Below are 23,961 nucleotides of genomic sequence, written 5' to 3'. Positions count from 1 at the left end.
TGTCAACCACAATCGACACTGACAGAAAGAAGGTCATAAAATGTGATACTCACTGGTGACATGCGCTTCCAGAGACTTGGGCACCAGAGATCTGGCCACTCTGAGGTTCTCTGGAGAGCATGTGCCGTTCTCCAGCCCCAGAGACATGCCCATCCGCTTCAGGATCTCAACGTCATCATGGATCTCAAACGTGTTGTCAAAGTTAAAGAGGTATTCACACCTGTTTGGAGGAACCAGTCAAAGATACTATCATTACAGTCGGTGCAGAAAAATGGTGTAAAAGTGTCAAATGTTGGTTAAGTAAAGTTCCAGTAACAATACACTACCAATCAAAAGTTTGGGGTCAGTAGGTTTTTTTTTTTTTTTAAAGAAATGGATTCTGACATTCAGCAAGAATGCATTAAATTGATCAAAAGCAACATTAAAAATATTTGTTACAAAATATTTCTTTTTCAAATAAATGCTGTTCTTTTGAATTTTCTATTCATCAATGAATCCTAAAAAATAAAATGATCATGGTTTCCACAAAAATATAAAGCACCACAACTGTTTTCAACATTGATAATAATCAGAAATCGGCATATCAAAATGATTTCTAAAGGATCATGTGACACCTAAAACTAGAAGTTTTTTTTTTTTTTTTTAAATCAATCAATAAATAAATAAATAAATAATAAATAAATCCAGCCTTGCTCAACACAAGACTGAAATTTGATATTTTCTTCCGAAATGATCATTTTTCTCAGGCTCCTATGTGTAGGTTCAGTAATTTCACTTTAATGGCAATGAATAAGTTTTTCATTGCCATCAAAGTGAAATAACTAAAAATAAATAAAGGAAAATGCTCGAAAAATGCAAATTTTAGAAGAACATTTCAAATGGAACTCTTCATATATACACACATGCATTTATGCCAAAGAACCTTGTTTATTTATCCATTTTCCTAGGGTTATGAAATCAGTGGAGGATATTTCTACAGAAGAGAGAAAGGGAGAGAGCCATAAGAAAGATAGAGATAAGAAGCCAAACGGGTGGAGAAAGATCTCGTACTTATCGCTAGAGATGGAGCAGTCGATGACGGTGCGGACATCAGTGTTGAGGATGATAAAGGGAAGCTGAATGACCGATCCTGGAGGGGGAGCTGACTGGGACGAGGCTTCGCTGGCCTGGTTCCTCTGCACCAGATTCTTAAAGGCGATCTGCTGCTCACGGATCAAAGAGATGCACAAATCAGCTTCAGCCCTTAAGACTCCACTCATTAACCTTAAATCAGTCAGCATGTTCATAAATAAAAGCTTTGTGTGGTGTGCTGCTAACTCGGTTCAGTCTCAGGATGTGTGGGGGTTGCTCAATGACTAGGACCGAGCCAATGCATTTAATTTAGTGATGCTCCAGAAGCCCTCCCAGCTCCTGATCAATATCCCGGGAGCACCAAGGCCTCTTCTGATCCCTCCACACATCTACGCCTTCATCGCTGTGATCTGTTGCGTTACACGCCGTATCATTAACGCTCATCAATAGTAACGTCACACATCAACACAAGCAGTGTGTGGCCCTTCATTTGACTGCAGGAGATGGATGGCGTTCTCATCTCACTTATGAAAAAAATAATCAATATTAGCGGTTTGCTGCTTTCCCACAGCTGGCCGCTGTTAATGTGTCCCTCCCCCGTCATCTGCGCTTTTTACTCATCCTTTCGTTACGGAGCGAGGCTGGTTAGCATTAATTCTGGAAACTCCAGGATTGCTTCGGAGCTTTTTTGCCCCATGTGTGCAATGACACTTTTGCTTTTTGCCAATTTCACACAAACTCACACAATAATGTATATACTGAAAGTATATAAACTTGCATCTCAAAGGTTTCATGGTTGAAGCACAATATAAGGCCAATCGCGTTTTGCGCAGATCTTTAATGGAAATGCAGCTACTGTCAGTTATGTTTTAAGGACAGGACAACACATCTGTGCATTAGTGTGAATGCAGCCAATCAGAGCTGCCGCTGTCTATGATGTCACCATTAATAATAAAAACAGCAGTCACCACTAATTTTGTAGCGCATGGGCCTTATGAGTCAGTTCTTTGTTATGAATCAGTCAAAAAAGACTCAAAATCATATCTCAATGGTTTAAATTGCTTTTTGACGTAGTCACTGAACAGAAAGCCATTACTTTCTTCATTCCCAACTAGAAATGAAACTGTGCTATACAGTATGTACTTATATTGGTGGATGCTTCCTTAAAATACTCAAATGAAAAGATAAATGAAGTTAAATGGAATCAGAATCATGTAATTCTTGTAATTCCCATGTGTAGTGCTGTTTGGAAGTTTTGCAAAACACAAACAAGCATGCTACAAACCTGTAATATTAGCTCCTCCAGCTGGGCTCTTTTCTGTCGGATTCTTTCCAAACGCTTCTGTTTTTCCAGCTGAAAGATGACCAGACACACAAATTAATAGCATTAGATGCATTAGATGGTTTGGAGGTGTATGAGCTTTCCCCCCCGCTCTTCCTCTCCATCATCATCCTCTATTCACCCTCCGTTTGTGTCTGCAAGACCGTCACAGATGTGACTAACAGATCAAACACACACACTGTGCCCTCATTAACACTACCCCTTCTGAAAGCAAGACTGACTACTATTTAAGCATTTACTTGTGTCTCTAGTACAAGCAACCACAGATATTATATGGCTCACAAAAACAAAAATCACTGCTCTAGTATTTTTAAGTAAATCTTACTTGATTTTCGTAAGTAAATATGTTCACATGCATTACAAAACACTGAAAACTCTCAAATTAAATACATGGTTTACATGCAAATCAATAAGCTGACTATGGGCATTAGCATTTAAATGAGATTTTGAAATGTTTAAAAGAAAACCATTGTGGCTTTTCCTCAATAAAAATCACAGTTATGCCGAGTTCACACTGCACGATTCATCTGATCACCGTTGTTTTCACACTCCACGACTCTCTGGAGTAGCATTCAGCTGCTGCTGTGTTCACATTGCATGGTGGTTTGGCGACAGGAGGATACACACTGCATAACTTTACAGTTGTGGTCATACATTTACATACACCTTTTAAAATCTGTCAAATGTTAACATAAACGTATTCAGATTGCATTTTGGATACAAACTTTTGAGATCCATCTTTTCAAACGTAGAACAAATGAGGACATTCAACTATGGAAGCAGATTAGTCTCAAATATAATTCACGCAAAAAACACGATTCACACATGCGTAGACAATTTCACATGCATGAAACCTAATCCACGTACACACAAAAAAAATTCACGTGCGTGAAAAAAATATATATATTCACAAAAAGCAATTCACATGCGCAAAATAAAATTATATATTCATAAAATACATTTCACAAATGCAAAACACAATTCGTAGATATACAACTGTACACAAAAACCTTTGAATGTTTAAAATGTACGAGTGTCTGAATGTACAAATCGTCATTTACTACGAATCCACTCGGATTTGTGTGTGTGTGTTTTTGAGACTTTCCTCGCAGAGCTCTCTTCCCACGTGGGTCTGTCGTACTCTTTAGCCAATCAGATGCGAGCTTACCATTCAACCAATCATATCATAAGCCACTGAGAGTGCATTCAAGGAGAGTAGTTTTGCACGTTCAGATGAAGTCACAATAATGGCAGAAGCTTCCTTTGTTTGAGTCTGCGCGTCAGAAACGGAAGTGCTAAAAATCGCTAAAAATGGGCTTCACTTGTCTCAATTGAGTTCCAATTGGGTCGCTGTGTCCATTTCTTTTACTGGTCTATGGGATTACTGATGTAAAGGCTTAATTTCCGTTCTAAATAATCCATATTGCGCAAAAGGTGCGCAGAATCGTGCTCCTTGAATGCACTCTCAGTGGCTTATGATATGATTGGTTGAATGGTAAGCTCGCATCTGATTGGCTAAAGAGTACGACAGACCCACGTGGGAAGAGAGCTCTGCCAGGAAAGTCTCAAAAACACACACACACAAATCCGAGTGGATTCGTAGTAAATGACGATTTGTAAATTCAGACACTCGTACATTTTAAACATTCAAAGGTTTTTGTGTACAGTTGTATATCTACGAATTGTGTTTTGCATTTGTGAAATGTATTTTATGAATATATAATTTTATTTTGCGCATGTGAATTGCTTTTTGGTGAATATTTTTTTTTTTTTACACGCACGTGATTTTTTTTTGTGTGTACGTGAATTAGGTTTCATGCATGTGAAATTGTCTACGCATGTGTGAATCGTGTTTTTTGCGTGAATTATATTTGAGACTAATCTGCTTCCATATTCAACTAGTAACTCGTTCATTTGTGTAAATTCAGTAAAGGTTTTGTCTTGTGGACTATACATAAACAATGGTTTTGTGAAATAGCTTATTCAAGGCGAAAAAAACTATTTTCATAGTGCCTCATATTTTCTTAAATTGTTAACATTTTGCAGATTCTGCAAGGTGTACAGTATGTAAACGTTTGAGCTCAAGTGCATTTGTGAATATTCCAGTTGTTTTTCTGAATAAATACACAAGCAGAAAATGATGCAGATGTAAATATCTTTGGGATCATGGGAAGGTCATCTGTGTGAGTGGACTGGTCTTTCACCTCTAAGTTGCGGCACTCTTGGGCTGAGTTTGTGGGCAGGCCGATCCAGCGGATCTCCTTCTTCTCTTTGGAGATGATGTTCATGGCCATCAACACGTTGAGCGCGTCGTACACACGCCGGCGGATGTTCTTCTGGTCATACACCTGCTGCAAGTGCAGACACACAGCCTCTATTAATGTCACAAAGCACACGGAGACGAGAGATCATCTGCCCCAATCCCCTGCGTCTGTGCTAAAGTCGCTTTTAATTACACCATTAAGCATTCCACCAGGGGCGAGAGATTAAACTCCCGTCCAGGAAACATCAGGTGGACTGTCAGAACTAATAGCAGTCTATTCACTCCAGGTAGAAGCAGACCTTATGCAATGATCTAAGGCCAGCGTCCAAACCCAAAGTCTCATCATAAAGAGATATTATCTGAGATCAGAATTAAAGGTCCGTTCCTGCTTAGGGTTTTGGGACACAGCCAGACGAGAGCTGGACACTGTGCAGCACTACAGGAAGTGCTCGACGTTCTTCATAAACCACAGACAGATAAATCACAGCTCATATTAACATGAGACACTGCGGGAGGGATCTGGAGAACTTTAACATATTTTACCGGCCCAGATCTGTTTTACAGACGCAGAGTAAGTGATGGTCATTTAGATGAGGCACAGTGATGACTATATGCATATTTCATATCTGAAAGCTGAAACCAGTCCAACGAAAGTCTTAGAAAATCAACAGCATTCAGTAGGGGTGGGAATCATTTGGTACCTCACGATTCAATTCATATCGACTCTAGGGGTCACGATTCGATTAAAAAATGGATGGCCATCACACCAGTATTTTGATACAAATACACTTCATTCTGTAGTATGGGTTGTCCTGACTTAAGAGATTAATAACTATTAACTTCCTAATAAATCAAATATATTTTACACTTCCCACTAGGGATGTGCCCAAATCCGAATATCTTGTTCGGAAAGGAAATGACATGTAATAAAGGGATATATACGAGATGGCGAAAAAAAAAAAAAAAAAAAAAAAAAAATCGCAAATCTCTCGCAATTATATAGTTGTAGTAATTATACTGTATATAAATTGTAGGCATCAGGGAGTCGTTTTTAATATGCAGGACATTGACATGATTGACTTTTGAATTCACACTCGCTTTTTACTTTCACTTTCAATTTCTTGATGTAATTTGATTTGATACACATTTATTTAGATATATAGGCAATCAGGTACAGTATATGTCAATTTTTTTCCAATTTAAGAAAATCTCTCAAATAACCCTAACCCTGTTATTTGGTACACTATTATATTAAACTCATCGCAATGAATGGATTAAACGGCACTAATACGTGACCCTGTACCACAAAACCTCTTAAGTGTCAATTTTTTGAAACTGAGATTTATACATCATCTGAAACTTGAATAAATAAGCTTTCCATTGATGTATGGTTTGTTAGGACAATATTTGGCTGAGATACAACGATTTTGAAAATCTGGAGTCTGAGGGTGCAAAAATCGCCTTTAAAGTTGTCTTAGTTATGCATATTACTAATCAAAAATTAAGTTTTGATATATTTACAGTAGGAAATTTACAAAATATCTTCATGGAACATGATCTTTACTTAATATCCTAATGATTTTTGGCATAAAATAAAAATCGATAATTTTGACCCATTGCTACAAATATACCCCAGCGACTCATATATGTTTATATATAGCTTTAAAGAAGAACAGATGATTAGTTCACATCACGGCACATTAAAGAGTGCCAAAACTTTTGTTTGAATTTCATAATAAAATGGACATCATTTGAAAGCTGATACTTTGTTTTATTTATTGGATGGCAGGCTACAAATAAAGTTTCATTAAGTTTTGTTCATGCATCAACTGAAAACAGCATAGATTGGTTCTTGGGATTTAAGAATCGATATTGCTTCATTAAAATGAGAACCAATTAAAACAAAGAAATCCATATTTTCAACCTAGCCCTATTAGGTTTAGTACCATCTCAAAATATGAGCAACAGTAAAAACTGTGGCACTCACCGAGTCGGTGGGCATCAGGCTGCTGGCGTGAGTGAATTCAGTCACCAGCTCATCAGCCACCTCGTTGTAGGACGTAGTGCCTTTCTTCTGTACCTTCTCACACACCTTCATGGAGAAGTGCCTCAGGCCTTTACCGTTCTTATCCGCCCTCTTCATTCTCTTACTGTAGAGACAATGAGTGAGAGTTTGCATGCTTGATTTCTGGACAATACATGTAAAGGACAGCTTTTTCTTAATTAAAAAATTATTTTTTTTTTTTATAAAACTTTAAACAAAAAGAAAATGAAGAGTGTAAATATTAGTAACATTAAGATTTGTTGCATTATGTGCATTGTTTTAATAATAAATAAACCCATTCCAATTCTCATTACCGTAATGCAATAACCCTCCAAAACGCCTTACTGTAATGTGAAAAAACAATTATAAACTGTCAAAATGCATATATTACTATAGCCTTGGTTGAATTTTATTTTATTTATGCTGATCTGATTTTTAATTAAAAATGAATGTGTTGAAGCACAAAATGCTATATTACTGCAACGATAATCACCACTGAGAATGAGAATAATGTCACAATGCAAAAATAAATAATAATAATAACATAGGCTTCATTTTCTTCATGTAAAATTTTGTTCTAATTATTCTTGTGTGTGATCATATATATGCACACACTATCCAAAACACACACACACACACACACACACACACACAATCTGGGGTTGTGAGGGTAGACTGTGTATTTGTGCTCCCAGCATGCATGTGTGTTTTGTGTTTGATGGGTCTGTGGACCGGGCTCGTGTCACTGCAGATTGCATCAAGTTCAGGCGACAGAGATGGGAAAACAAGCACACACATGATGAGTGTGTGAGAGAAAGTGAGTGACTCAACGTGACGTCAACGCCGCCGCCGCATGAATACAACTACACTCATTCACTCAGTCCATCTCTGTCACCAATAGGAATAAAGTACAGAGAGATGGATGGTGCACATGACTCTAAAAATACAATAAACCCAGACAAATCTAGAACTAGATTGTTAAAGGTGCTCTGGGTGGTTTGCAAGATGATTGCTTTGATGATGTGGCCGTTTCTAGAGTGTTGTTAGGCTTGTTGTTAGTTGAGTGTGCCTCAAATTCCTGTGTGTAAAGTATATTAAAATAGAAAACTTCCAATAATATTTCACAATATCACAGTTTTTTTTTTTTTTTTTTTTGGTTAAATAGATACAGCCTTGATGAGCATAAAAACATTTGAAAAACAGACTAATTAGACTACTGGAGACGTTTCAGATTTTATGTGAGGTGTTAAAAGATAGAACTTTAATTTAAACAGGAACAAATACATTTTATTAGTCATTCATAACCTCTGGAGAGAAATACTGCAGATGCTGAACAAGGATGAGACTTTCTAATGTGCATGTGTCGAAAGGCGCTGTGTGGACACGCAAGAGTTTCCATCAAAACTGAAGTATACTCTGGACTTCACAGACATCAGCGGGTTACATAATCTATCTGTGACCGCAAGTGAGGCAACATCAACCTCCCCGTGCCCCACTTACTGGTTATTACATATGTGTCGATGCAAAGCCTGATGTCATACGCATGCGTGCCGCGGAGGCTGTGGTGCGTGCAAACGCTTATGAGAGATAAAACAAAGACATGGCTCAGGGTTCGATGGTGTGCCAAGCCAAGCACACAAATGCGACTAGTCCTGAGAAGAGTTCATTCATTCTCTTTCTCCCTCACATGCAAGCATTATAAATAGCACAACTGCACTGTGGGGTGAATTATGTAACCGGCGCTCAATGAAGGAGAGAGGTGCGGGGAAACAGGAGGAACACGGGGAGAGAGGGGAGGGAGCAGCTGATTGGGGTTTCAGTCGTCAGGACAAATTACTTCCAGACCCCCAGCTCAACAAAATTCGCCCCTAATTGACTGAAAGTACTGTAGTGGCATAAGAGGAACGCTCACGCAGCTCTGTGACGGAGAAGAGCACATGCATTCACACACGCGAGCAGCTCATACATGCACACACACACCGATTTCTGCTTAGCAACAGTGACCTTTCGCAGGAGAAGACTCATCTGCCAGAATGCAGCAAAAATGAGAAGAGGCTCAGGAGAGTCACAGAAGGGTAACGATGTGTGTCTGTGTTTGACTGCAAAGTAAAACTATTTATAATTTGAGTGGGCCTAAACAGGAAATAACTATATTAAATCAGAAAACAAAATGGCATGTATTTAGTAATTAAGGATGAAGTGTGTTTTCCACAGCATTAAGCATCACTGTAAAATGAATGACTGTTTTCAGACAGGTTTCCTGAACACTCCTCCTCGTCTGCTGCTGGTCATAAACACATAGCCCCGCCCCAAACTCACACCACTGGTCCAGGCAATATTTTGAGCTGGTCAAAATGTTCTGCCCATATCACAGAGCTCGTACTGCTTTAGAAACTTAATCAAAATTATCTCATGTAGAAGATAAAATTTTTAAAATGTGTAATTTTTGCTCATTTTTAGTAACCAAGTCAAAAATATGAGCAAAATAAGAGAAACTGTTAAAATAATAGAGGGTTCAATCCGTAAAAAAAAAAAAAAAAAAATGTATTACTGAAAATGTGATTTAGTTGTTAACACTTACAAACCAATATAATTAGTGATTGTGTTTAGTGAGAAACTATTAATAAATAAACTGCTATATACATATGCAAGCTGGACTAATTAAACTTATCCATGTTTTCGTAGATCAGATCACTAAAAGACCAGGCATAGATGCACTCAGAAACAGATTTGAGATGGACTGTAATCTGGTGACATAAACCCCTTCAGGAGGTTATTTGAGATGTATTCCTGACGCAACTGGACACGTGTAAAGTGTGTGAGAGCAGTGCTTCCCACACATAGACTTTACCTGGGCGGGCCTCCCAGGTATATTAATGGCCGTCCAAGTATAATATATGGAGAAACATTTTTGCTTTTTTTTAATCCTCATTTATTTATTTTTTCGCCCAAAATAATGAAACCATCGGCGATCGATTAACTAGTGGAAAATCTCCCCTCTCCCTCGTTTCGTTTCGTATCTGCTTGTTCTGTGAGCGCTGCAGAGACACGGCGGATATTTCACAGACAAAGACAGGGCTCGACGGTGTGGGCGCTTCAGTCGCAAATAAAAAAAGATGTGCGCAAACTGCTTTCAACAGTCTCACACAGCGCTTCAGATTGCTTCAAAGTGAATCTCAATCAATGAATAGCGCACATTTATGCCAAGTGTTTGCTTATGCACTCGAGTTGATGAATTATGACAATGTCTACTTTATGACCTTTATATAATATGTTTTAGATGGTTGTAAGAATGCATATTTTCTCTCTCATCTGAAGGATCAGCCCGCGTTAGTATAGACATTTCAAAATAAGAGTCATGGTGTTTTTTGGGGCTTGTTTATAATTAAAAGTCACACATTATGTTTTTTTTTCCTTCTTTTATTTCTCGACACTATTGATATTTTGGTTACACAATTAATTTTATTTTATTTTATTTCCATTTCATTAATAGTAAAATATTTCTGTCTAGGATGCTTCCCCACAGGAAGAAAATACTGTATATTATTCAATATATAGATTTTACTAGTAAAATCTGTGTCCCATTCACTGAGAGAGACACTTATGACAAAGTAAGGAGAACTCTACCATTTAAATGCTGTAATTTTGCATAATTTACAATCCATATTATAATGCATTAGTATGTAATTAAATGTAATAGTAGCCTATGTAATTAAAATTTATTTAAATTAAAATATAGTTAAAAATTACACATTATTTGTTATTTGTCACATGTAGTAGACCATTTTTGTGCCATGGGTAATAGGAGGATTTTCCACCCGGCTACCACCGCAAGTATATTTCATACCTGTGGGAAGCACTGGAGAGTGTGTTATACCGGATCCCCGTTACTGCAACATGCACCTCCACAGAAAATGACACAAATGATAATCACTGTTCAGCATCACATCTTCAATCTGGGGAATCTTTGCATGTTCAATCCATAGTTATCTTAATTAAAAGTGGTGAACGCTGTTGCTGATCTTGAAATCAGCTGACAATAATAAAATGCAGGCGATATGTTGCTTTCGGTGACATGAATTAAAAAAAAAAAATTGCATATAGTGTGGGAACTGAAAAATGGAAGGAGATATTTTAAAGAAGTCAATGGCTACCGTCAACTGTTTGGCTGCCAACATTCTTCAAATATCATCTTTTGTGTTCGACAGCTGAAATAAAGCCAAACAGCTTTGGAACAACTCGATGGTGAGTAAATGATGACAGGATTTTCCCATTAACAGGAATTAATCATAAACTTGATTAAACCTCTGTTCACACCAAGAACGATAACTATAAAGATAACAATATTAGCGTCCACACCAGCAAACAATATCGTCTGTTTATTCTAAGCACATGCACGTCTGCCGCTTTAAATTCTCGAGCTCGTTATAGCAGGATGGATTCTGATTGGCTGTCAATGTTTGTATTGTTCACCAGCTGAAAAAAAAAATCGTTCTGAAAATTATTCCAACTATATCATTTCTCTGTGCCTTTATCGTTATAGTTGTAGTATGGACTCTGCTATTCTTTAATACTGAGAACGATTTTTAGAACTATATCTTTATCTTTATAGTTATCTTGCTTGGTGTGAACAGGCCTTTATACACGTAAGAGCCAATATTAAGATAAAAATAATATTGATGATAATGTAAAGAAATATTAAAGCTGCAGTATATAATATTAAAAGCTAGTGGCTGAAATGGCTACAGCAGTCCAAATTCAAAATATTACGAGTTGTTTCTCTCACTCACACGGGTTGCCAGATTGAGGACACGCAACGGGTACGAGCGCAATGGAACGCAGCGACTTTAATACGTCTCTGGTCAGAGAGCTTTTTAGATGGATACTGAGGCTTTTTAGGTCGGGCAGAATCTGTAATCGCTGAACCGGTTCACTTGCTGGCTTCCATGGCTGCAATGCACTGTTTTCCACCAACTGGCAACCCAGGGTGTTGAAATCCTTTTAGGTAAACTGGCAGTGGGCGGAGCCACACAGACCGAAACAAAAAAAGACATTCCATCACAGAACATACATTTCTAAGTAGAATAACTGTCTGTAGCTTGTTTGTTGGAGAAACATGTACGTGAACTTAGCTTGTTTCCTAAATATCTGTAAACATATGGTATTTTTTCTGCATCAGAACAGTCAAATAAATGACATACTGCACCTTTAAGGACTCAGTGTTCAACAAGCTGAACAGAGAAGCACTACAGTAACACATCGTGTGATGGAGAGGAACTAACACAGCACTGCACACGAACACTTGCAGATAGCACAGCGTTCTCTGTGAAATGTAGCACTGACGACTGACGTCAGAGAACCACTGCTGCTCCATTTCATCGTCAGCTCTAGTGGCCGAGTCGAGCGCAGATGCAAACACGACATTAATCATGTTCAATTAAGACATAAGAAGTGTGTGTGTGTGTGTGTGTGTGTGAGTGAGTGTGTCTGTTTGTTAACAGAGAATCTCATTAGGGACACAGAAGCTCTGAAACACAACTGGGTTTGCAGCTGTGATCCACCACCATCCTGCAGAACATCTGAGCCTCATAAATCCTAGTGAGACTACAGCGCTCTCCTTCTCTCTCTCTCTCACTCACACACACACACACATCCATTTAAAGACGTGTGGCTTTTAATCTCAGCGTCCTCCAACTCAACTCGTTTACCTGGATGAGGAATCACTCGAACACAGTCCATCCCTGTAAAACACACATTTTAACATTTTAAACTCTTTTTTGTAACGCTCTATAATTCGTTTTTTTTTTTTTTATACAAAATCATTTTCAATTTTTTTAAACATAAACATGATTTTTAAAAATGTAAAAATAGATTAAAATAGATTTCAGTTTGAAAGGAGATGCCCACCTGTCTGAGTAATAGGAATCAATGTAGTCATGTGTCCTTTTTTTGTTTCTACGAAGAAAAGGCCACAGTTAGTCAACAAATACACAAGGTTTGAGTTTGCCAAAAATATCTGATTTTTATTCTTCATAAAATATATATGGCTTTTAGAAGGTTTAAATAAGGTTAAACATCAACAAGTCAATGTTCAAGCAGGAAGATATTTTTTAATGCATTTTACAAGGCCCTAAAAATATATGATTTATTAAACTTTGAAGAAATTGATGTTAAATTGTAATGATTTGAATTAATTAGACATGCTTTAGCTTTTTACGAAAATGTACTTCAATCATTAAAAATGGAACACAGAAAAAAAAGGAATACAGAAGAATTCATGTGAAAAAGATGTTTTCATCACTTCACATGAGGACAGTAGAGTGGCATCACGTAGGGGGCGCTTTCAAAGGTTGACATTAAAATCACTGCGTGAGAAAGGGGTGTGTGTTCTCTCACCCCGGGGTCCACTCGTCGCCCTCAGGAGGGTGTGCTTGAGTAACCATGGCCACCGGTGTTGTGTGTGGCGTAAACGGGCTGCCGATGAGGATCCCTCCAGGATGAGACACTCTCTGCGGTGTGCTTAAAATCTGCAGAGAGAAAAAAACTGTTCAAGGTTATGCAAATCCTAACTGAAGATTGTCTGAAGACAAGTTAAGATCAGTACAGAGTATCACTGTGCTTAATTGGGTTTGGTCGGCTGTTTTGGCAGTCACCCCCTGCTGGCAGATGCTGTAACTGCAGCATTATGGGAGAAATAAACCTCTCTCTCTCTAAGTTTCTCCCCCATAATTCAAAGACGGCAGCATCCAGGTTGTGCGCTTCCAGCGAGCGCCTGCCATTGAGATGAATGGGAACGCTAACAGATCGCTGTGCTTCAGGCGACCTCCATTCCAGCTCTGCTGACAGACACCTTTTCTGGTCTGGAGCACATGTAGATGAGCTGTGCTGCTGTACCTGGGCCTCCCTGAGAGCATTTCTACCCAGCAGCCTCTCTGCTAACCTGAATCTGTGTGCAGCAGCCCAACCGCTGCAGGGACGTCCTCATCCATCAGCGCTGCCTCACAGATGCACCGGGAATGGCACTCTCCATCATTTCTGCAGCGTGCGGTGCATAGCAGGCACTTTTTGTAGTTGCATGGAATGCATCGGATCATCTGCTGTTTTTATCAAAATGTGCAGTTTACAGCACATTGCACTGAATACTGGATCACAGGATGCAGTTAATAGTGAATAGAAAGTGGTATAGCCACAATTTGTAACATTTATTATTAATTCAACTTAATATTAGGAAAGAAAAGTGTAAAAAAAAAAACAAACAAAAAAAAAACCCTAATTAAAAAATTCAAACATTTACATATAAATTGCTTTATATAAAATAGAACTGTTTCCTTTATAACATAAACAGTAATTTGACATTTATCAAAATTAAAATGTAATTAACTTAATTAAATAAAGCATGCCGTATAATATGTTCATGTCATTGTTATTAGTATTATTTATATATTATTGTACAATTAATGAAATTTTTGCTTATTTTCAATTGAATTTTAGCTTAGGTTGTCGTAACTTTCTTAAGGGCTTTTGTCATGTTTATTATTATTTTATTAAATATTCCTATATAGCTTTATGCACAAACGGACAAAACATATTTCCACTGTGATGAATAAATGAGCAATCACAAGTACAGCCATCATTTGATATATCAACTTTATTTAAATTAATGAAATTCATTGTTATTGTTATTATCAATATTATTATTTAAATTAAACATTTTATTTCAAATGAAAAATGTAAATATTTATGCATGAATTGCATTTAAATATTTTCATTTATAATATGCTAACTGACAAATTAAAGCATGCAACATAATACTGAAATAGTGTTATTTTAGTATTTTATATACAGTATTAGTCTCATATTTTATTAGTTTTTTAATATAGTAGTAGTTTTATGTAATATATAATACATTTATATACTATAGTATTTATTTTCTTTATGAAATAACTTTTACTTTTATATTTTCAGCTTTCATTTTAATTTGTATAATTTTTATTACTTTTTTACATTTTAATATTAGTTTGGTTTAATTTAATTATTATTTAATTTTATTAAATGTTTTAATTTATTTTAGTTTAGTTTTAGTCATTTTAGTACTTTAGTTAGAGTTCAATGCAACATAATTTTGGTCACTGGATCCTGTAGCATGCTACTCTTTTAAATGTGTATCACTGCATACAGTAGGCAGTGTACAGTAAGCAATGGTGGCATCTCTCTCAGCCCGTTACTGCGGTCTCTCGCTTGTTAATGGATATGAAGGTGACACTGAGAGTGGAGGATGTGATCGTGAGTGAGATCTGCTCACTGCGTATCTAAACAACGAGCGAGTGAGGGTCTTAACGAGGGTCTCTCATGCCATCCACTCGTTCATAAGCTCATTAGCTCCATTCACTGGCCCTCTGCCATCACATTCTTCAGGAAGTTGACCTGAAAATTGCTTACTTGTGGTTTTCTGTTTAGCTAGAATAGGATGAATTAGGAAACACACATTTCACCTTTAAATGTATGCATTTACAAAGAAGACACTTCCTGACAGACGTCCTAGGTCTCCTCTTACAGCAACGTCTCACTCCTTCGTGTGATTTCATCTTTTCTACATTCCTTTCTTTTGTTCAGCTCGGTGCAGCCACACTGACCCATAAACACCCCGCTCTCTCCACCCCGTCCTTATCTGTTGTCTATGTACAGCAGACAAGCTCGTGCAGTAAAGCCAGTCTATCACTGTCAGGATTCTGCTGCCCACTACTGGACACAGCATGAACTGCAGCACAACGGTCCCATCCACAGACAGAACATGTGCTCTTATTTTCCCTTAATAACTTCCTGTCCTAGTTTTTATAGTTTCGAATGATGACTGAAAACTTGTGTAATGGACACTTCTTGTGTTTATTGCCATCGTATGATGACTCGCTTGTTTTCCTCAACTGTAAGTCACTTTTCACACAAGAAGCTAGAATTTGTGAACAAGGCAAAGTTACAATTTTTAGTTATTTATTGGTAACACTTAACTTGACTTACATGAATTAAACAACATTAATAAATACTGTAACAAATATATTGCTCATTGTGAACATTGTGAACATTGTGTTGGTTTTTGTTTTGTTTTTGTGGCCATTAAGCTTCCTAAAAACTATGCCATTGGTCCAGTTTCACATCTGCTCCATGGGATGTGAGTACAGTTTCATGACAACAATATGTTCCTACAGTTTCTGATTCAAAACTAAATAGCAAAAATGACAACAGAACTGAGACGTTCGATTGATTTCTGGTGAATCATTTCTCTCAAATGCTGCATTTCAATGAATCAGTTCACTGATAAACATGTTTACTGAAGTATTTTAGATACATTTATGCTTTATGCATAGATAAATATTGACTTATATATATATATCGTAGCATTTAAAGATAAACACTCATTTTGTTTTGCAGATTTACTGCATTTTACTTCTTGCACACTGGTGGATTCTCAGTTATGGTTCCTCTAAATCATTTGAAATCTTTACAAAACAAACATAAATGCTCATGAAATAAAATGTGATGACACTGCATATGGATGCACACAAAGTTTTCCCAACTGGTGAATACATCAGAAATGGTCAGAAGAGTGACAAAATAAGTAAATCAGGATCCCAGCAGCCTTAGTTTAATCTGTGTGTTTGGGACACTGAAGTGTGTATTTAAGTGCACTGGTGTGTTTGTGTGACACTAACCATCTGCGCTCCCACATTGGAGTTGACTGTTCCTAGTGTGATTTTGGTGGCTGGGCTGTAGCTGGACGGCGTTACCAGGGAAATGTTGCCTGCAAACACAAACACAGTCAAGCTGATGTTCACAAATAAGAGCTGAGAGCTTCTGCGAGGAAAAACACATTTCACAGACCAGCAGAGGCTTGAATGGATCACAGAATGGAAATGAAGCTCTCAAGCAGATCAAGTTTGACCGCCTGTTTGCAAAGCATAAATGCCACTCACATTACTTGGATGTAGTGATGTAATGTTGTGCTTTTTCAATGGATCATTGAAAAAAAACAACATTCTGCCGATTCAGCAGCATCAGTCCTGAAAAACGGCTACTTACTGTTGAATCGTGCTGGTCAATAATTTAAAAAGCTAAAAACGGAATAAATCCAGTTCTATTTAGTTGCGTAAAGTTGCATGTTCTGCTTCTCAAACTCTTTTTATGACGAGACGCAGGTTTTAAACTCTATGGGGCAAGTTGTCAGAAGTGAAACCTGTCACCAGTCAGTCCATTACAGACTTTGCAGTAAAAAGTAAAACAGTTATGAAATACAAAATAAATCAAACTGCTGAACTGAACTACTCTGAATTGACAAAAATGCTTTTAAATCTGAACAGAGTTGCTGTCAACTCATATTGTACTTCAAGTCCATTTCCTCTGCAGCACATGTGGGAGTGATTGATTTCCCGCTGCTTTCAGTCAGATTCAAAGAGGAATGGGTGGCCTTAAAAACGCCTCATAAAAACATAATAAATAATGTTGATTTATAGATAATAAAGCTATCAAACAAAGTTGCATTTCATTTTAAAATAAATAGCATAAGGACACATTTCAAGCATAACTTTTCACAAAATGGTTTGTCAGCTTTAGTGGAACATGTTCATAGTTAACCCTGTAAAGCCTGACATATGAAACAAAAGTTGTTTTATTATATTTATTTATTTTTAAATGAAACAGTTTACTGAACCTAAGTTTTTAATTGTGCTTTTGTTGAGTATCATTTGAAACATCAGGCTGTTATGGCTCATAATTCATGATAGAAAAGAATATGGAGATCAAACTCTGGTTCATTCAGAGGCCCAGACTGAACAAATACATCAAATTTGGTGCAGCTACTTATTTTTATACTGCTTAAAAATAAGATCAAATTCTGATAGCTTGTAAGGAAAATAAATGAGATGTTTTATAACCAGACCACTTACATAAAATACAAATGCATCTCCCGATAATATCTTAGTCTTAGTAAGATTTTAGTGCTCAGATTGAAGCTTTGTAGTTTTTACTGTGGAGACGTTCTTCAAAAGTCTAGTGATCATATTTGATACTCGCATGATTTGTCTGGATAATCAAGTAAACCCTTCAGTACAGTAAATGTTCATCTTGAAATATTACTAGCAATATCAAAGTTATTCTTGCATTTAAGGATTTCACAGCGAAAAGACATGTGAAGCACGACCTGAAGACGTTTTCACTATTGTAAGGCCGGCTTTCAGACGACTGAAAGTATGCAGCAGATTGAGTTCAACAGGTTTCTCAACAAAGTTTTGATCATGTTGATAATTTACAGTCCTTAGAAATGTGCATATCTAATATGATACAGAAGATTTTCTGGTTTAAAGTGATTCTCTACACCTGTGGTTCCTCTAGGACTCCTGTGTGAACACATCTACTAAAATCACTGCAGCATCCGCTGGTTAAATGTCACTGCAAATCTCTAAAAAGTGAGTTTTTCAGAGAGTTTTGAGTAAAGCTCTAGTATGATTTATTTGCAGATGTCACTTAAATCTATCCCTTGCAACAACATCAAACATGTTTAAGTGTATCTGTAGTGTCAGTACTGTGTAGCAGTGACTTTCAGCCATGAATGTCTCCTTTAGACCCCAGTAAGTGACTGTTGTGTGTGTGTGTGTGTGTGTGTGTGTGTGTGTGTGTGTGTGTGTGTGTGGGATATGGGAAGCTTACAGTACGGTGATGGAGGCCAAGACACTAGAAATGCTTTCATTGAATTCTGTGGTGTTTTCTGAATGGGAATGCAAATCATGTAAAGGTTGTGGCATATCAGATGCAAAACCATGCAAATGAGCCTCGCAATCACGCACAAACACGCAACGGAGTGAACACACCCAGTACTGTCTGAATGAGACGACGCATGCCAACGACTCCCACTCTACGCATGCCTGCGTCCCACACACACTCCAAACACACCGTCCTGAACATGGTCAGATCTTCCAGCCGTCTGTGACGCTCACAGTGCGTCTTTGTCTGGCTACAGCTGCAGTCGAGATGTCAAACTGTGTTTACAATGTTCTATTGACTTTATATACCAACTACCAATACAAAGTAGCTCTCATGCTTTCATAAAGTATAACAGCAGATGTGGTCATGACTCCACAAATAAATTAAATGTGGTAATGATTACCTCTAAAAGAGCGCGCTACTGAAAGTGACCAATCATAGCACACATTAGCAGCTACTTCATGCTAGATGCTATTAGACACTTGAGCTCATAACACCCAGATACATCTTTCTATCTGTGTTACTGATTATCCATCATGTTTTTTTAATGTTTCAAACTCTCAAATTTCATTCAAGACCGAAGAATCAAAGTTGTTTGGCATCAGTGCCGTCAAACCACACGCACCTTCAGCCATGTGCCAATACACACAATACACATGATAGTCTTTTCACGGGACAGGACTTGATTTTGTTGATCAGGAACTGACTGGATCATTGTCGTTTCCTAATTGTGATTGTTTCAAGTGGGTGTCAGACTCCTCTGGCTGTTAGAAAGCATTATAGCTCTGCCCTCACGTTAATGATCAAGTCATCAGAAAACCGTAGTCGTTTCTGATTAAAGATTATGCAGGAATTCTTTATAAATGATGTGTACAGATAAATCATTTACAATAAACACTTTAATATTCCATGACAACAATAAGAATTATTTAGCTTGATTTGACTTCTAAATGGAGATTGGTAATAATCGGTTCAACCGATATTTTCCCTGATATTTAAGCATTTTTCCATAAACGGATATCAGTTTTGTAGTATTGGACACATCAATAAATGCACCATCTTTGGGCGTTTTGAGAACCGCAAGACTGCCATTACAACTGTTCACAGGTTAAAGGGATACTCCACCCCAAAATGAAAATTTTGTCATTAATCACGAACGAAGCTTTTTACGAGTTTGGAATGACATGGGGATACCATGTCGTTCCAAACCTGTAAAAGCTCCGTTCGTCTTTGGAACACAATTTAAAATATTTTGGATGAAAACCTGGAGGCCTATGACTGTCCCATAGACTGCCAAATAAATAACAGTGTCAAGGTCCATAAAAGGTATGAAAGTCGCTGTCAGATTACTCCATCTGCCAAAATAACGACTTTATTCAACAATTACTTTGTCAACGATCTCGTCTGTGTCTCTCCATATCACCGTATGCTGCGTATGCTCTTCTGTGTCATCCGCGCCACAAGGATGTGCTGTTTCTACATGCATTTAGCTTTGATTTGAAGGAAAACAGCACGTCTGATGGCAGATGGAGTATTCTGACAACGACTTTCATACATTTTATGGACCTTGACACTGCTATTTACTATGGGACAGTCACAGGTCTCCCGGTTTTCATCCAAAATATCTTAAATTGTGTTCTGAAGATGAACAAAGGTTTCATAGTTTTGGAACGACATGGGGGTAAGTGATTAATGACAATTTTCATTTTAGGGGGAAAATCCCTTTAAGAAACTAATAACACATGAACCATTAATGCACGAATGAGATTTTTAAATAAATTAAATGTTGAATTAAGTAAAACATTAATTCTCTCTCTGTTGTTTATGCTTATAAATATAGTCTCGGTTGATGCTCAGGGATGTCCCAGCATGACGACCATATGTAGTTTTTAGGATGAGCCACTCATTTAAAACTAAATTATTTTAACATTAACTGTATAACTTTCGTAAAAAAATTATCTCGCAGATAAACGTTATTTTTTTTTCAGTTCAATGCTAACAACTGTGACTAAAACAAAAGAAAAACAATAAATAAATATCGGTTCTGCACATCGGTTATCAAGATATCGGTGCAGAGTTTTCAATTCCGTAGGGGGCGCTGTTGCCCTACTTCTAATAAAATGAAAGCAAAATACACAAATAATATTTAAAACTGTGCTTCCGATTAAATAAAGAAGTAATTGATGCCATAAAATCATGAGTATGTTTTGATTTAAACGTCAGAATATATCTCACACAAAAAAAAAAAAAAAAAAAAACCAAAACAACACACAAAAAAAAAATATTTATATATACACTAACCAATCAATAAATTTTAATATAATTTAATAATTATATTTTTTTTCCAAGTTAGGAGCTCTAAAAGATTTTCAGAGTTTTTACAAGTCTTTTGCTTTAGAACATTTACAAATGTTAAATCATAAAATAAAATGTCAAGGTTACCACTGCATATTTCTGATAAAAAAAAATGCAGTGATTAATATATAGTTTATATATAGTTATTTTCAAATCTTTAATGTACTGTCATTATAAAATAATTTTATTATTGTTTAATTTTAGCAAATAAGTTCTTGTTAAAAACTAACCAAAATTAAAAAAAAAATATATATATATATATATATATATATATATCGGTATCGGCATTGGCTATCGGCCAAAATGAGTTAAAATTATCAGCATATCAGATATCGGCAAAAATCCAATATCATGCATCCCTTATGACAACATATTTCATTCTGTTCCTCAAACATACTGTATTCATATTACTTGTTTTATGGGTATTTGTTCATCCTTTTTAAGGCTTGACAGCTTTCATTTATGGAAAAAGTGGTTCGGCTTTTCATTCTGTGTTCTGTGGAAGTCAGTCATACAGCTTTCAAAGAACACAAATGATTGTGAGAAATGTCATAAAGTAGTTTTTAGGGCAACCTTTCTGCAAAATTTCAAACCCAGTTCAAGTATTTCATATTGAAAGGTAAGAAAGTGTCAGTGTAGTCTGAATGAATCCTCACAATCTGCTCCAGATGGTGAGCGTACAGCAGCAGTACTGGCTGAAGTCTGAAGGGGTTTTGTGCGAGGCCTCAGCGCAGGAATGCCTCAGTGCCACATGCTCTTTACAGCAACAATGAGCAAAGCCACATTAGAATACAGCTGAGCAGCAGCCCGGGACACACACACACACACACACACACAAATATTGAGCCCAATGTGTGCGCTATATCATAAACCACACACACAGTGTGCTCAGCGTTACACAAATGCATGATACACACAGATAAATGCAGGTGCATAACGGAAGACATCAAAAAGAAAACACTACGTGGGCCAAGACAACAGGAGGAAAGCACACAGTTACTTCCTGGGGCAGCCCAAACAGACTCCAGCGTTTGCTCAACACGACTCGAAACCACATCAGTGCCTGAGAAACATCAGAGAGACTCTCACCAACGACCAAACACAACAACCCAGCTCTGCAGCAACAAAAACACTCGCTTAAACACATATTTGGAACCACATTACACTCTTAAAAATAAAGGTTTGGGCTACATTTCAGCAAACGGTTCTTAAAAGAAAACTTTTTTATTATTATTATTATTATTGTGAAGAACATTTAAATAAAGAAACTTTCTGCACACTTTAGAACATTATAAGTGCATCTGAAAGGTTCCACTGATGTTAAAGGTTCTTTATGGAACCATCCAAGCCAAAAATAGCCTTTATTTTTAAGAGTATGGAAAGCAATAACAAAAAAAAGAAAAAAAAAAGACCTCTTTATAAAGCTATTTGAAAAGTTATAAAACTATACAAAGTTTGTACCGTCCTCTTTACCTGTTTGTTTATGAAGCGGCACGACTAGCACCTCCATACTTCACCTTTAACTATTCCTTTTCTAATAAAAAGTTTAAGTTTTAGACCCACACACAGACTGGGACGTCCGCTTCAACCCTCCCCCTGAACACAGAGCCGTGGAGGAACTTCCACAGTGACCCAGAGCGAGGGAGAGAGAGAGAGAGAGAGAGAGAGAGAGAGAGAGTGAGTGTGTTCCTCTCAGCATGCCGTCGCGACACACGTGCAGCCTTCCCAGCTGCTCCAACACAATCCCTGAATGCCTGCAACAAAGAGAGCGACAGAACGGGGAAAAAAAAGCAGGGGTGCAGGATTTACCTGAAAAGGAGTGGAGAGCATGTTTCGAAGGCAGGCTGGGACCTGGTGTTCCTCTCTCTCTGTGTGGGTCCCTTTTGTTACCATTCAGTAGAAACTTGAGAGGCTGGCCAGGCATTGCCGAGCGAGCGCAGAGGGAGTCCACCCAGCCGCACTCAGTCTTTCACCCGTGCCGAGTGGGAAATGCGCTCAATGAGAGCGTGTGTGTGCCTGCTGCAGGACTTCCTCCCTCTGTATGCGCACATATGCCGGCCTTCTCACAGCTCCTGCGGGCCGCTCAGAGAGCAGGCGGGCGATTGCTCTGGCCTGGACTGATCTGAGAGCAGTGGAAAGCCCCAGAGAGCAGGAGATCTGAATAGATGTGTGGCTGCACAATGGAGCGGCCTGAACACATGTCACGCTGAGCTCGCGCCATAAGACTGGCGTGACCAGCAGCACTAGAGGAAAGCACAACTGGACGTGTGCACGGGGTTTATTTGGCACCCAAGCGGCATTGGAAATGCACAACTGGACGAGTGCCAGTGACAATTAAAAAGTGTTCAATCACAAGTCTTGAAAAGACTGGAGCGACGTTAAACTTCTCTAACTGCTGTCTTCATCCACTCCAACAAAAACTTTTCTTACAGTAACATCAGTTTTATTAATGGGCAGCTGGAGTGTACCATATTTTCCAGCAATTAACTCACACCTGAATATGAAAGTCACACTGGGGAAAAACTGCATTTTTTGAGAGAGAAACTAAAACGGGATAAATCACATCAGTGCATATGCTGCATTCATTATTGCATTTAGAAATAATGTAAAATATCGGTAAATAAAATGTTCACAAACATTATAAACACTATAAACAAAGATGAAAGGAAAAAACACCACCTATAGGCTATTCTGGAAAATGTAGTATATGGCTATACATTCACCTCATAGAAAGAACTACTGTTTACATGCACCGTCACTGAAATAATCATATTATTGGTGCACATGCACACATAGTCACCGTTTTCATGTTTGTTATAGTAGTATCACAGATGCATCAATGGAACTTAGCATATGTATTTAATTTCTAAATATTTCTTTAAATCTACAGTTAAACAACACTGTAGTATCCGCACTGATTTTACAGTTCGATTCTGATTCATAAACCCATGATTTTGTCTGATTCCAATTTAAAGGTGCATTTAGTGGTGATTTAAAACGTTTTACCTTAAAAGCTTACTTCAGTCAAAAATGAAAATCCCCATGTCCTTCCAAACTCCTAAGACTTCATCTTCAAAAACACAAACTAAGATATTTTTAATGAAACCTGAAATGTTTCTGTCCCTCTACTGAAAG

General features: G+C 37.5%; 1 protein-coding gene across 5 annotated transcripts in view; it reads right to left on the bottom strand.

Annotated features, from left to right (window-relative positions):
* The window catches only part of LOC109059459 (transcription factor Dp-2-like), a 45,391-nt gene that overhangs the window by 3,929 nt on the left and 17,501 nt on the right, over positions 1–23,961 (bottom strand). For 2 of the 5 annotated variants that reach the window (XM_042738900.1, XM_042738901.1), the window contains 9 exons: positions 16,428–16,516; positions 13,117–13,247; positions 12,628–12,675; positions 12,429–12,461; positions 6,664–6,826; positions 4,618–4,764; positions 2,357–2,425; positions 1,051–1,202; positions 54–220 (listed from right to left, as the gene is read on the bottom strand). In XM_042738900.1, coding sequence (XP_042594834.1) covers positions 54–220; positions 1,051–1,202; positions 2,357–2,425; positions 4,618–4,764; positions 6,664–6,826; positions 12,429–12,461; positions 12,628–12,675; positions 13,117–13,247; positions 16,428–16,516 — 999 coding nt within the window. Of the gene's footprint in view, positions 1–53; positions 221–1,050; positions 1,203–2,356; positions 2,426–4,617; positions 4,765–6,663; positions 6,827–12,428; positions 12,462–12,627; positions 12,676–13,116; positions 13,248–16,427; positions 16,517–22,299; positions 22,454–22,635; positions 23,222–23,961 lie in introns of those variants that run through there. The other 3 variants (XM_042738899.1, XM_042738898.1, XM_042738902.1) reach the window with 3 other exon arrangements.

This window comes from Cyprinus carpio, chromosome B15 (assembly GCF_018340385.1).
Source record: "Cyprinus carpio isolate SPL01 chromosome B15, ASM1834038v1, whole genome shotgun sequence".
In the NCBI taxonomy this organism is placed as follows: domain Eukaryota; kingdom Metazoa; phylum Chordata; class Actinopteri; order Cypriniformes; family Cyprinidae; genus Cyprinus; species Cyprinus carpio.
This window is presented reverse-complemented; position numbering and strand designations above follow the sequence as displayed.